The sequence below is a fragment of the Juglans microcarpa x Juglans regia genome, chromosome 2S (assembly GCF_004785595.1).
Source record: "Juglans microcarpa x Juglans regia isolate MS1-56 chromosome 2S, Jm3101_v1.0, whole genome shotgun sequence".
Lineage (NCBI taxonomy): Eukaryota > Viridiplantae > Streptophyta > Magnoliopsida > Fagales > Juglandaceae > Juglans > Juglans microcarpa x Juglans regia.
In genome coordinates, this window is record NC_054597.1 from 8,515,218 (window position 1) to 8,529,209 (window position 13,992).

At 30.5% G+C, this 13,992-nt stretch overlaps 1 protein-coding gene across 1 annotated transcript; it reads left to right on the plus strand.

Moving 5' to 3' along the window:
• Positions 1 to 3,861: 3,861 nt before the first annotated feature.
• LOC121253082 lies at positions 3,862 to 9,652 on the plus strand. Its single transcript, XM_041152978.1, has 7 exons — positions 3,862 to 4,198; positions 5,316 to 5,401; positions 6,618 to 6,764; positions 6,855 to 6,963; positions 7,600 to 7,723; positions 8,482 to 8,752; positions 9,228 to 9,652. Exons 1-7 carry the CDS (start codon positions 4,075 to 4,077, stop codon positions 9,333 to 9,335), a joined length of 969 nt encoding a protein of 322 aa, XP_041008912.1. The 5' UTR covers positions 3,862 to 4,074; the 3' UTR covers positions 9,336 to 9,652.
• The last annotated feature ends 4,340 nt before the right edge of the window (positions 9,653 to 13,992 follow it).

A 13,992-nucleotide genomic window follows, 5' to 3' on the forward strand; every position in this document is an offset into this window, starting at 1 on the left:
GGAAAATTTTAAATGTATCTAAAAACTTATATAAAAAATTTATTTATATGTATATTAGTTATTGATACGTTGAAAATTATAAATTTTAAAATTTAAAATTAAATTTTAAAAAAAATTAATACAATAAATCTTATAAATAAAAATATAAGTATACGTGACACTTATCTTAACCAATTTTGGAAGAAAAATTTATTTATATGTATATCAGTTATTGATACGTTGAAAATTTTAAATTTTAAAATTTAAAATTAAATTTAAAAAAAATTAATACAATAAATCTTATAAATAAAAATATAAGTATACGTGACACTTATCTTAACCAATTTTGGAAGAATATCTACGAGGATAAGGAAGGGGTCTATGACGGTTCTTGCTTATCAATACCTGACTTTAGCACATATTGTGACATTGATCAGCCGACAGCCACAATTACCTTTCCTAAAGTAGCCGCTCTTTTGTTTTTGCTCGGTTTGGACCGTAGAATGAGAATTTTGTATTTTATTTGAGAGTTTAAAATATTATGTTTTAATATTATTATTATTTTAAAATTTAAAAAAAGTGAATTGAGATTTAAAAAAGTTGAATTGTTTATTATATTTTGTATGAGAATTTGAAAAATGTATAATAATGAGATGAGATGAGATGAAAATTTTGTGTCACATCCCATTTCCAAACTTGCGAATTTTGTCTCATCATTTATCATTTGTTCAAACACTATCATGCTTTAAGTTCACTTATAATGACGGTTTGAGGGATGAGATGAGAATTTTATGTTTTATTTAAAAGTTTAAAATATTATGTTTTAATATTATTATTGTTTTGGAATTTGAAAAATGTGAACTGAGATTTGAAAAAGTTAAATTGTTTATTATATTTTGTATAGAGATTAGAAAAATATGTAATAATGAGATTAGATGAGATAAAAATTTTGTGCCTCATCCCACTTCCCAAATTTGGACCCTTATATTTAGCAAAATTCATTGTAATAGATCCAATACACTGCAGATCCAAACCCTTATCGAACTCAAACAAGAGGGTTGAAATAAAAAAAAAAAAAAAAAAAATAGAGTGATTCTACCCATTATCTTTATAACACAGGAAAAAAAGAAAAAAAAAAGAAGCAACCGCGTGTTTAGTAGTTGCAGAAAAGCCACTCACAAATATTTTAAATATATATATATATTTATTTTAAATAGAATAATATTAGAGAGAAGTCATTGTAGTAATATACATTTTACACTTACTACATAACTGCTTTTAATTCTCTACTTTTTTATTTTAGACTTAAGAGATGTGTGGTTTAGATGATATCATATCATATGTACAAAATGATTGGTCCCAACAGAAATTTCTATTTATATTTATTCTTTTAAATATCTTTATTTATAATTTAAGGAAAAGAATTTGCATCGCTTCTACTGTTGCTGACCTTTGCATGTATCTTTACGCCTAAATTTTACTTCCCGTGTAGTAAATTTGTGTAAAGATGTTACATAAAGCCGACGCCAAAACACACAAATGGTCAATTATAATATCATGATTTAGAAAAAAAAAAAAAACCATCTATTCATTATCTTAGGAAATGAATCAAATTTAATATTTAATATCTGAGAAATGATAATTGCCGTCATATGTGTACAAATATCGTACAATTACTTTGAAAAAAATGAATACATATAAGACCTATGTGAAAAAAATAATTTTTTTAATAGTAGATTTCATTTTTTTTCAAAGTAACTGCACGACGCTTACACACTCTACGATTATATGCAGTATTATAGATTAAAATCCCAAAACTTTTAAGTTTGATTTTTATATGGATTTGAAAGAGATAGATATAATATATGAAAAAGGCAACATTTAATAAATATTTAATGCTTATTTGAAAATTTGAGTAACAATGAATAATACATATATTGATTTATAAATATGTGAAATAGGGATTATAATTTTCTCGATTACACTTGAAATAAATCCTTAGTGATTGATTCAAGTGGTAGAGATTTTAGTTTTGAAGGTATGCTTCCCATAGATCTAAGGTTCAAAAACAATTTATTGGTTACAAATAAATAATTTACCTAATTTGCACAAATATGAGACTTAACAAAGTAAAAATGGCGCGTTTGCATGGTGGTTTGCTTCATAGAAAATCTAACGTGAGGTAAATACTATTTATTTAGTGAAAATATACAATGTTTTGGTATTTAATTATTCTTCAAAATACAATCTACAAAATATTCCATGTTTTATATTAGAGAAATGTCAAGATTATTGATAAAAAAAAAAAATTACCTTACAAATTTACTTAATTTGACGTGATATATTTGATTATAAAATAGATATGACGTGGCCTCAATTTGTAAACTTGTTTCTCATTATTATTGTTGTATATTTAACATTTTTATGGTAGTTGTTTGGAAACTTAGATGAGATAAGAATTTCTCATCTTATCTAAAAAATCTTCATAATTTCATTTCTAAACATCACTTAAATATAGAACATTTTTTAATTTTAAATATTTAAAATTTTCATCTAATCATTACCTAATTAGTAAATATTACAAATTTTTCAAATTTCTAAACAAAACACAAAAAATAATACAATTTTTTCAATTTCTAAAAAAAATTATATTCAAACAATTTTGGAATATTTTTATTCAAAGTTTTTTTCTCTCACCCCAAAACTCAATTAAACATTTTAACACAAATAATTTGACTATTATTCACAAATTATTTTAATAATATTTATATGATTATCACGTTTGTTTAGATACTTAGAATATCACATTATTAGTTTCACCTTATATTACTACTTCTTTATTCACACCCCCCCCCCCCCCCCCCCCCCCCCAATTTATATCCTTTATTATCACTTTATTTCTCTTTTTTTTTTTTTGCATTTCTTTCGTCATAAACATTTTGTCTCTTTTCAATTCTATGTATTTCACCGAGATTAGTATTAGAAGAGGATCATAATTAGGTCATGTTTAGGTAATTAGAATTGTTGTAAAATTCTCAAAACATCCACAATTTCTTTCCCAAACATCACTAAAACACAAAACATTTTTCAATCTCAAATTTTTAACATTTTTATCTAATCATTATAACTTTTACAAATTTTAAAATAAAGCATAAAAATTAATACAATTCTTTCAAACTTTAAAAAATATCATTTTAAAAACTATATTCAAATACTATTTTAACTTTATAATATTTTTATTTAACTTTTTATTTCTTATTTTTCAAAATCCAATAAAACATCTTCATTTAAATTGTTTCAATACTATTCACATAATTCTATATTCCAAATATTAAATGATCCGTTAGGCCCCGTTTGGATTGAGAAGTAATCTCAACTCATCTCATAATTATAACTTTATCAAATTTCTATACAAAATATAATAAACAATTCAACTTTTTCAAATATCAAAATAATAATAATATTAAAGAATAATATTTTAACAATATTTTATTCAACTCATCTAAAATTATCTCATTTCATCTCATCTCATTTCTCATTCCAAACGAGATCTTAGACAATTTTATACAGTTAAAATGATATATAAATTTAAAAATTAAGGAGTAAAATTTCCTATATAGTGCTATGAAAAATGTTATTTTACCTACTTCATTTGTCTTCTCATTTTGATACTTCATGTATTTTAATTTTTTTTTTAAAATTTTTTATTTAATAATTAAGGAAATGAATATTAATGTATTGATTTTTTTTATATTTTTTAAAAATATTTTAAAATGATAAAAAATATGAATAAAAAAATTGAAAAAAAAAAAATAAAAAGAGAATTTTGCAGTGAAACGGGGAAGAGCTGAGGTCCAAATTCGGAAACAAATATTTCACACAACATCGTACCCGTTACTGGAACTTTTTGTTTCTCGTTCTCCTCGTGTCATCAGAAACTTCAGCGCTGCTCAATTTCCTCTCCCACCGAGACACATATGCGAAGGGACAGAAAGAGTGAAGGAGTAGGGTTTTTCTCTATGAATTTCATGGTTTTAGGCTCGTTTCCCTAAAATTTCTCAAACAGCTTATTCTCTGTCTCTCCCCCGCAACTCAATGGCGGATCGCTTGGAGTCTTCGCCTCTCGTGCCTCCGACGCCGATCGCCGAACCCAGCGAGATCGATCTCGAGGCTGGCCCTGGAGAACAAATTCAATGCAGGATTTGCCTTGAAACCGACGGTAATTTTTCCGGTCGATTTTCTTAAATTTCCACTTTTGGTTTCGACAAGTCACTTCGTTTTTTTTTTTTTTTTTGTCGAAATTATCTTCAACATTTTAAGTTTTAAGTGAATTGTTATTATAAATTTGACCTTTTGTTTCTTTTTCTATAGAGTCGATTTTCGAGATTATTATTATTATAGCAAGTTCCAAGTATGTTTAATTTTTTTTTTCTTTTTTTGCGAGAGTTTCTATCATTAACATGAATTGTCGGAAAAAGGTCATTATGATATGACTCTTTTGCAAATTGGTACTCAGTGGTAACACTTTTACTGTTTTTAACACGAGGAAACAATTTACATATGTTGTTGCTACTTTGGGCTTCTTATGTCATACCCGATATGGATAAGGGTCGGTGGTGTATTGGATTATTGCTTGGGAAGGAGAAGTTCTTGCTCTTTATAAGGTTTCAATAGAGCTCCAATTGTATTATTGACTAGTCCTTTTGGAGTATACGTCATGCAATTTGGGCCTTCCATTGGACGTTACTTCTTACTTGTATAAAAAAAATGTTGCTCTGGACTTCTGAAAATGTATTTTAAGTGAACTAATAAGGCAAGCAATTGCATCCACCTTTGCAAAGACGTGGGCTTAATATGGAATTACAGAAAATTATCATGTACTCCTGGAGTATGATTCATGAATAACCTGATACTCCATTCTTATCACAAAATGTCATGCCTCTAAAATTGTTTATGTAAGCACTAATCTTTAATAATAAGATAGGAGTAACATGTGTCCGTACTTAATACTTACTTGGAATTACATTCCGTGCTCTTAACTTCTCAGCAATAAGACAATAGATCATCTAAAACCAGTAACATCTAAGAAAACTGTAGGGTCAGTTTTATATGAACTTCTCTTATTTATGCATTCGCTGAGAAGGAAGAGCTGGACTGATTTCGCTGTTTTTATGTCAATAGTGCAGAGTTTTTTTTAGATATGTGTTGTGATTTTTTGCTTAGGTTCTGGACAATTATTTTTCCCTTTTCCTTGACTGCTATATGGGTGTCTTTTAGAGTTGAGTGGGACAATTTAGGCTCATCATTTTGTGATCTTCTCATTTTTTTTCACTCAGGTAGGGATTTTATAGCTCCTTGCAAGTGCAAAGGTACATCAAAGTATGTACACCGGGAATGTTTGGATCATTGGCGAGCTGTAAGGGTATGGCTGCCATCCTCATGTGCCTTTTCAAATCTAATAGATCATATCATTCAATTGTCATATTAGGGTTTCCTATGCCAGTTATGTATCTGATCATAGCTCAAATGGTTAGATCAGGTTATGTGAGTGTAACACCCCCTCCCGTAGGCTAGAGATGTCACGCATTTTCATAAATAATACTAGGCAAGAGATCTCGTAATTTAATAAAATAAATATCTAATTCATAAAAATAATTATTAAATAAAACATGTTTTGAGAAATATGATCGAAGTTTGAATTGAAAAATATATTTCATAAATAACTAAAAAGCCTGGAATTAAATCAAACTACTCCATCTAAGCCTGACCTGTCTGCTCGTACTCATCATCCTCACCTGGGTGGTTAAAAACATAAAAAAACTAAAATTAGTCAAGACTTAGTAAAAAACTCATCATAATGTAAACATACTTAACATAAGGTTTTTCAATAATATTTCATTCTAAGAATTAAAATCATGATTGTTCATAAATATGCTGATGACATGCATGACTTGGAAATATTTTTGGTATAATGACTGATCTGAATTATTTGACTTATCTGGACTAACTGACTTGTCTGACTAGCCAACACACTTAACCCTGTGTGCAAGGCTGTGCATCGGTCCCACATCCTATGGACACAAGGGTAACCGCTAATCTGATCTGATAAAATACTATGGTAGACCACGCTTGAATCCATGGCTTGCACATCCACCCTGTTTGCATTAGCACCATGTATCTAAATGACCATCTGAATGACACGTCTGCTCAGACACATTGAATTACACAAATTATATAGCGACATGCATGATTTGCAAATTTCACAATGGATGCACTTTTACACTAGGCCCCGTTTGGATACAAGTAGCGTTTTATCTCATCTCATCATTACAACTTTTCCAAATTCTCACGCAAAATATAATAAACAATTCAATTTTTTCAAATCTCAAAACAATAATAATATTAAAAAAAATAATATTCTAACAATATTTTATTTAACTTTCAACTTTTATCTCAACTCATCTCATCTCAACTCACTATCCAAACCACATCTAAGATGATCTCATTGGTGATAGGCTTTTGATTGTATAAGCTGTTAGTTAACCCTAATTACTGTAAACATGTGTACTGATATTCCTTAGGCATTATTGCTAATCTGCCGTTTTTAATCTGTCTGCATCTTATGTTAACTTCTGCAGGAAGGGTTTGCTTTTGCTCATTGCACAACCTGCAAGGCCCCTTATCATTTGAGAGTTCATGTTGCTGCTGATAGGAAATGGCGAACCTTGAAATTTCGATTCTTTGTGACTAGAGATATTATATTTATATTTCTGGCTGTTCAGCTTGTAGGTCATCTGTTCTCTGCGTCTAGTCATGTTCTTTTAATTGTTTATTTAATAGAGCAGATATTGATATTAAATGTTTATTGTATGCAGGTGATTGCGTCACTCGCGTATTTGGTGTATTTGATAGATGGCTACCAGCAGTTCTGGCTTCGTCTTGCATGGGGTTTTGATAGTGGGCTTAGTTTCTATTACATTTGCGGTAAAAACTTAATAACCTAAGTAGCAGTTCTCAAAATGGGTATACAAGTATGCTTGTTGTAAACAGTGTTGGTCAACATTTTTTCCTTGTAAATTCATTGATGTGATTCTCATCTTGTGTCACTTGGTAGTATGCATAGAGTATTTTGGTCATACAATTTTGGGTGGTCATATACTTATATTTATGCTTTTCAAGCAACATATACAAGGTCATGTGCCCCTGGAACATATTGGGATGATTTTCTTGCGCAGTATCAAGGTTACAGAGTTATAAATGTAGTTATTAGTTTTGCAAAAAATAAAGGATGCTAGATTCTATGACATTCAAGGATGACAGTTAAGATACTCAAACTTCCTTTTTTCTGTTAAGATAAAAAATGATGGTGGCGGCAGAGTGGAGGTGCAGGAATTGACATTTATTGGCAGTTAATGACTCATAAATTTCCTTACAATTATAATCTTTGGTCATATTTTGGCTTAGGAGATGGAAACCGATAAGTTAATTAAAATTCTAGTTTTTTGATGCTTCGAGACACTAATGCAAGGCTATATGTACTGGCATTCACTTTACCTTTTGCATCAGTATATCAATGCCATTTTTATGTTGGTAATTCATGCATGATATTGGTGAGTACAGGGGCTCTATTGTTTTTTGCACTGCTTGGGCTGTCTGGATGCTTTATTACTTGCTATGATCGAAGAGTTCGCAATGATTTGGCTCAGCCTTGTCGAGAATTATGTCTTTGTTGCTGTCAACCAGGGTATGATTCTGATGCATTTAATGACAAATCATTAGTATAATTAATGCAGATGGTATGTCTTATTGTTTGGTTGCTGCTGTATCATTTTCACTATTACAACGTTGATCCCTTGTAGTTTTTTTTTTGTCTTCAATTCTGCCTCTGTCTAATGTGTTAGAGTGATGGGGAGCAAGTTGAATGCGAGATTGATTATATTGCTTTATGGGAATCATGAGATGCTTACATGCTAGTGCAAACATGTATCCTGGCATTTGTGCCAACACACACACAAGCAAACTGGTTGTCCTTTTTCAATTGTGACTTGTATTCCATGCATAAAGTGAAATTTTACTGTTAGTAATGCTTATCTGTTTTTGTTGCTGTGGACATGGATTCCATTCTTGCTGCTCAGATATAGGCAGCTCTACTATGATGATCCTTGGCATACATGCAATTGCTTGAATGCATTCTTGCTTTTATTTCAAAAGATTGGGTATTTACAATCATTTCTCATTATCCCCATTGTTGACTTGTCATTTGTTGCAAAAGGCTGCCATTTGTGTTGACACCTTCAATCTGCCTTTGTGCTGCCTCTTGGATTATAATATATCAGACAATAGTTATAGGGTGATCGAATGAATTTTTGTTTTGGTGTTATTTTAGATTCTACTGTATGAAAATATTAAATACTATTATCTGAGGTGTGATTATCTATGTAAAACTGAAAAATTCGAATGCTGTTGAATGAGATGATTCAAATTTTCTTTCTGCTGTTGCAGTGTGTGTGCAGATTGTCACCTACCTGGTACTCTCTGTATGTGGACTGACTGTACTACATGTTTTGAAAGTTGTGCTGGTATGGCAAGTGAATGCGGTTGCTTAGGAGGTGCTGGTGAAGCAGGGTTGCCATTGCTATTTATTATGGCTTTGATTGTTCTTGGACTTTTTACTGTGATTGGGATATTCTACAGTGTGTTGGTGGCCACAATGGTGGGGCAACGAATTTGGCAGCGTCATTATCACATACTTGCGAAAAGGATGCTTACAAAGGTAAGTGGAGTTGACCTGTCCTATTTCCCCCTCCCTTTTTAGTTTTTATACAATGATAGACTATAAATAACAGTCGGGAGTGGTTGACATATCTGATATCTCTAGACCTGGCAGCATAAATATTTATTTTGTGAGATTGTCTTTCTTCAGTGAGTTTGGAGGGGGTATATCTGTTTTTTAGGTTTGCATGAAAACGTGCTAGTGTTTTCAGCCTTCAGGCATTCAGTCTGAGTGATGTTGGAAATATTCTTTGTGATGAGAATTTGAGATGATGGTGCTGGCTCGTGGAGAATGTATTTTGAAAATTTACTTATAAAAAAAGAAAAGAATGTATATTGAAAATTGTAGCCTTCCAAAGTACTTTTCTACAGATAGCTGTGCAACTTTTATGCTCATGTTTTCTACCATCTTCATCCTCATATATCATAAGGCCACTCGGTCCTGGTTGTGAATCTGGTTTAATTTCTTTTACTAGGAATATGTGGTTGAGGATGTAGATGGTGAGATGACAGGATCTGATTGGTCGCCTCCACCTCTCCCGCCAGAGCATGTTCAGCAGCTGAAAACACTTGGTCTCTTATGAAATCAAAGGTTGTATTTCCTGTTAACAAGAATAAGGCAATGTTGAGATGGACTGGCCCTCTATTATGGTCAGTCGGTCCTTACCAGGGACCTTCCAGAGTCTAAAACAGTTGTATTGACAAAATCTTAAAAGGCACTCACTCTTCATCCAGTCATTTGTACAAGTTTGAATGATAATTTGTGAAGAAGTTTCAGAAATTATTACTATTAATATCACCTACCCTTCAGTAAGTGTAAGAAAACAGGTTTACATACACCTTGAAGAACTAACAATTGGCATATTGATGATTCTTTAATGCAATGTTCTTGTGATTGGAATTGTTGTGTTTGTGAAGCTTTTTGTTGTATTTAGGAACTTCTGTAATAATCTTAATGAACAACTGTCATCCATGAACTAATCTTTTGTGCACTTGTTCTTAGTTAGAGATACTTTGTGTTTTCTGGGAGAGAGGCTACCCATAATTGAGAACTCGGACAGAAAATGTAGTCATGCTAAAAGTAAATGCATTAATCTTTGTGCAAGTGTCAACCCCAAGTGTTGGCCGAAGTGGTGAAGGTTTTGGTCTTGGGATATCACTCCATTCAAAGTCTAAGGTTCAATGATTTAACCAGTTTCATATAGAGAAACTTTCGAGGGTGCGGTGCAGGGGACCAGAGTTTACTTTGTAGGGGTGGGTCCGAAAGACCCTGCCTTGGAGAGGTTTCCGACATGAAAAAAAAAAATCTTTGTGCAAGTTTAAGAATTTTTTTCAACTTATCTCATCTAATAATTACATTTTGCTTAAATTTTTTATATAAAATAAAATAAATAATTTAATTTTTTCAAATTTTCATATAAAATAAAATAAATAATTCAATTTTTTTAAATTTTTAAATAAAAATAATATTAAAAAAATATATTTTAATAACTTTCATCTTAACTCATCTCATCTACAAAAGTGAAAAAAAGTAGAATCCCAAAAAAAAAAAAAAAACCCATGTATAGAGGGGTTGGTCCCAGGCATGCAGCTTGGGGCTTGTATCCAGCTGATGTAATCCAAGTACTTACTAGGGATAAGATGGTAGCCCTGGTCTCATAGCCTTGTTCTTTTGAAGGAGTCAAGCCAATGCGTAGCTAAAATGGGGTACCACCAATCTGCTTGACAACCCATGTGGATTAATAGACAGATAAATGATGGACCAAGACAGGCCATGTGGATTGTGGATACCATACGCTATATTGCAATCTTCTGAAAAAGGACATTCCCATTGACGAATGAAAGGCAAAGATGGATTGCATGATCTACGGCTCTTTTCATCGGCTAGCTTGTTGGTTAGATTATCAGTACGCAGGTATTACCTTTAATTTAACAGCAAATTAGGACAGAATTAAAGTATCTTCAAAACGGGTATCCAATCTATTAAAATTGTTACAAGTTCCATAAGCATATATATGAGAAACATAATTAAAATACTAAGTTTTATTATTATATATGTTGAAGGAATGCATGAAACAATAATAGACTGTAAATTATAACAATGAAAAAACGTCCGAAAGCACTAAACTTTAAATATAAGGGTTCATATCTTTAATGCCTCTGCCTTCAAAGCTTCCTTTGCTATTCGTGTGCAACTTCATTTGCTTCCCTTTCTGATGTGGGCAACTGAACGATAATGTATACAGCAGCTCTCTAGCCCCTACTAGATTCCGATGCAATGTTTAGTTTTAAGTGCGGTTTGGATAGTAAGTTGAATTAAAAATTTAATAAAATATTATTCCTATTTTGAGATTTGAAAAAGTTAAATTTTTTATTATATTTTGTATAAAAATTCGAGAAAATTGTAAGAATGAAAGGAGATGAAATACTTTATCCACCCAAAATACATCATTTCCTGTGTAATACAAACATTACCCGGTTTGTTTTCAAGACTAAAACTCAAAATTTTGAAAACTTCTCATCTCAATGATCTTATCATTACGACTTTTCTAAATTCTAATACAAAATAAAATAAACAATTCAATTTTTTTAAATTTTAAAATAAAAATAATATTAAAAAATATAATCTAACAATATTTTATTTAATTTTTTAATTTTAATTTTAATTCATCTCATCTTATTTCTGAAAACAAACTATATATATTAATAGACCTCCTACCGTGTCACACGAGTGGAGAGAAATATATATCTTCCCCAAACAAAATTCATATTTTTGGTATTTTATACAACGTGATGCTTAAACTTCAGTCAAAATCATTCAATTGTAGTCTAAATAAAGGAAATTAATAAATACAATTTTTTGCACTAACTTCTTACACAACTATAATATTTTTATTTAAATTATTATAGAAATATTATCTTCCGTCAATGGTTATAAAAAAAAAAAAAGGTTGCGTGTCATCAATGAAACGAATACAACGTGATGCTACGCAAAGTTGCAAACCGCGGTTTCGCATTCGCTTTCGACGGGCCGTCCACGTCACCGACTGCACCGACAAATAATAATCTATCTATTACTATACATAAAAGTCGAGAATGCTCGAGATATATAATTTCGATTAAATTTAAGGAATGTTTTATTATAAATTATTATAATTTTTAAATTTTATTTTTTTATATATAAAAACATAAACCAATTCAAAATTTTACGTAAAAGTATTAATTTAATATTTATATTATTTTGTTAAATAAACCGTATTATAAATCATTTCAAATTTTTTTATTAAAAAATTTAGTCAGTCTCTAAATTATGTTTAGATGTTGAATTAAGTTGAATTGAGATGATAAAATATTGTTAAAATATTATTTTTTAATATTATTATTATTTTAAGATTTAAAAAAAATTAAATTATTTATTATATTTTATATTAAAATTTAAAAAAATTATAATGATAAATTATAATAAATTGAGATTGATTTTGTAATCAAACGAAGCAAATTCTCTTTCTTCGTACACAGCATACCTAACAACCCGCGCATTACGCGGGTTGTATGCTCGTGATAATAATAATAAAACAATGCGCAGGAGCTGTACAAGCTTATCCAAAAACTGTCACGCTTCCACTTCCAACTCTCCTGTCTTGTCCTTTAAATTCCTCTGCCCCTTCATCTCCCTCTCTCCATCAAGTTTTTCACAAAGCAGAGTACACTCACTCGAAGAAAGTCTAAACACCAACGTCGGGTTTTCTACTCAAAAGCTTCTCGAAATCAGAGAGAGAGAGAGATGGCAGATATTGCTATTTTGGTTGTGGAGGAGTATGAGAGGAGGGTCAGGGATGCAGGAAAGGTTGCTGCTGGTGGTGGTGGTGAAGCAGGGTTTGTAGTTGACCTGGTTTCTTCTGCTTCAGCCCTGGCTCAGAGGCTCCAGGTGAAGATTGGATCCGAGAAAATGGAGCTGGTCAAGTGCTGGGTTCGGGAGCCCAGAAGCCAGATTAGTATGGCTGCTACTACTGGTTTCTTCTCTGCTTAAGTTCTTTTTTTTTTTGAAGTCTTTCCGCAAAGAGCTCATGTACATGATTTCCAATTTCTTTATTTCCCTTCATGTATTTGATGATCGATCGTTGTCTTAGAATTTAAGTCCAACAATGGTTTGTTGAAACCAGCATTTCTTATCGTAGAAAGTTGTCTGAAAAATATACAAGAGTTAAAAATCCAGAAATCTGATTGGAATCAGCATTTCTCATCTTTGAAAGTAAACCGAAGAATAAAGTTTAAATTCCAATTTGTTTCATAAGTGATTTAGTTTTGTGCAGAAGATATATTTGAGTCTGTCTGGAACCGACGAAAACGCCTTTGGATGAAGGTAATTATGACAACGTGCAGATCGAAATACAGTTTCCAATACTGTTGCACGAGGAAACGATTGTAACATCTTGAGAACATATTCTGGCCCTTATTCCGGGAGTTCTTTCTTTGTGGGTTGCTTCTCATTTCTGACCAAAATGAAAACCATTTTGAATTTTTTTAGGACATAATAGTTTGGATACATTCACAGAGTGGATAACGTGAGGAATATTGTCTGATTTGGTTCATTTCCTGAAAGAACAAAGTTCATCTTCACGATCACGATTCACGGGTCTCATCGCAAACACTTTTCAATTTTAAATATTCAACTTTTTTATTTAATTATTACTTAATCCTTCTAAATTTTTAAACAAAATATAAAAAATAATTCAATTTTTTTAAATTTTAAAATAAAAATTTTATGAAAAAATTATATTTTAATAATATTTTAATTTTATAATATTTTTATTTAATTTTTATTCACTCATTTTTTAAAATTTAATAAAATATCGTAAATCAAATTATTTCTCTATTATTTATAAATTATTTTATTATTATTCACATATTTTTTTATCTCATCTAATTCGACATGCATCTCTTAAGGTATTCATTCTTTAAAGAGATTATTTAGACAAAAAAAAATTTTTAAGACTAAATTCATAAATTAACGTGTATAAGAGATATAGTTGATATGATACGATATATTATAAAATTAATTTTATTATAAAAAAATTATTACAGTACGTAGATTTATTTTTATAAAATTTTTTTATTAACATAATATTTCTATTTTTTTTATAAAAAGGGTCTCTCGCTTTTTCTTTTTTGTTAACAAAGTGGAACTTTTGTTGACTCAGCATGGCTCATCTTTCAAGTGTTTGATTAAATTGATAACTA

Bases quoted from the DNA above. Each gene is read 5' to 3' on its own strand.
- LOC121253082 (XM_041152978.1), top strand. From the start codon at position 4,075: ATGGCGGATCGCTTGGAGTCTTCGCCTCTCGTGCCTCCGACGCCGATC. The intron at 4,199-5,315 runs GTAATTTTTCCG...TTTTTCACTCAG, and splicing joins GATTTGCCTTGAAACCGACG to GTAGGGATTTTATAGCTCCT. The intron at 5,402-6,617 runs GTATGGCTGCCA...TAACTTCTGCAG, and splicing joins ATCATTGGCGAGCTGTAAGG to GAAGGGTTTGCTTTTGCTCA.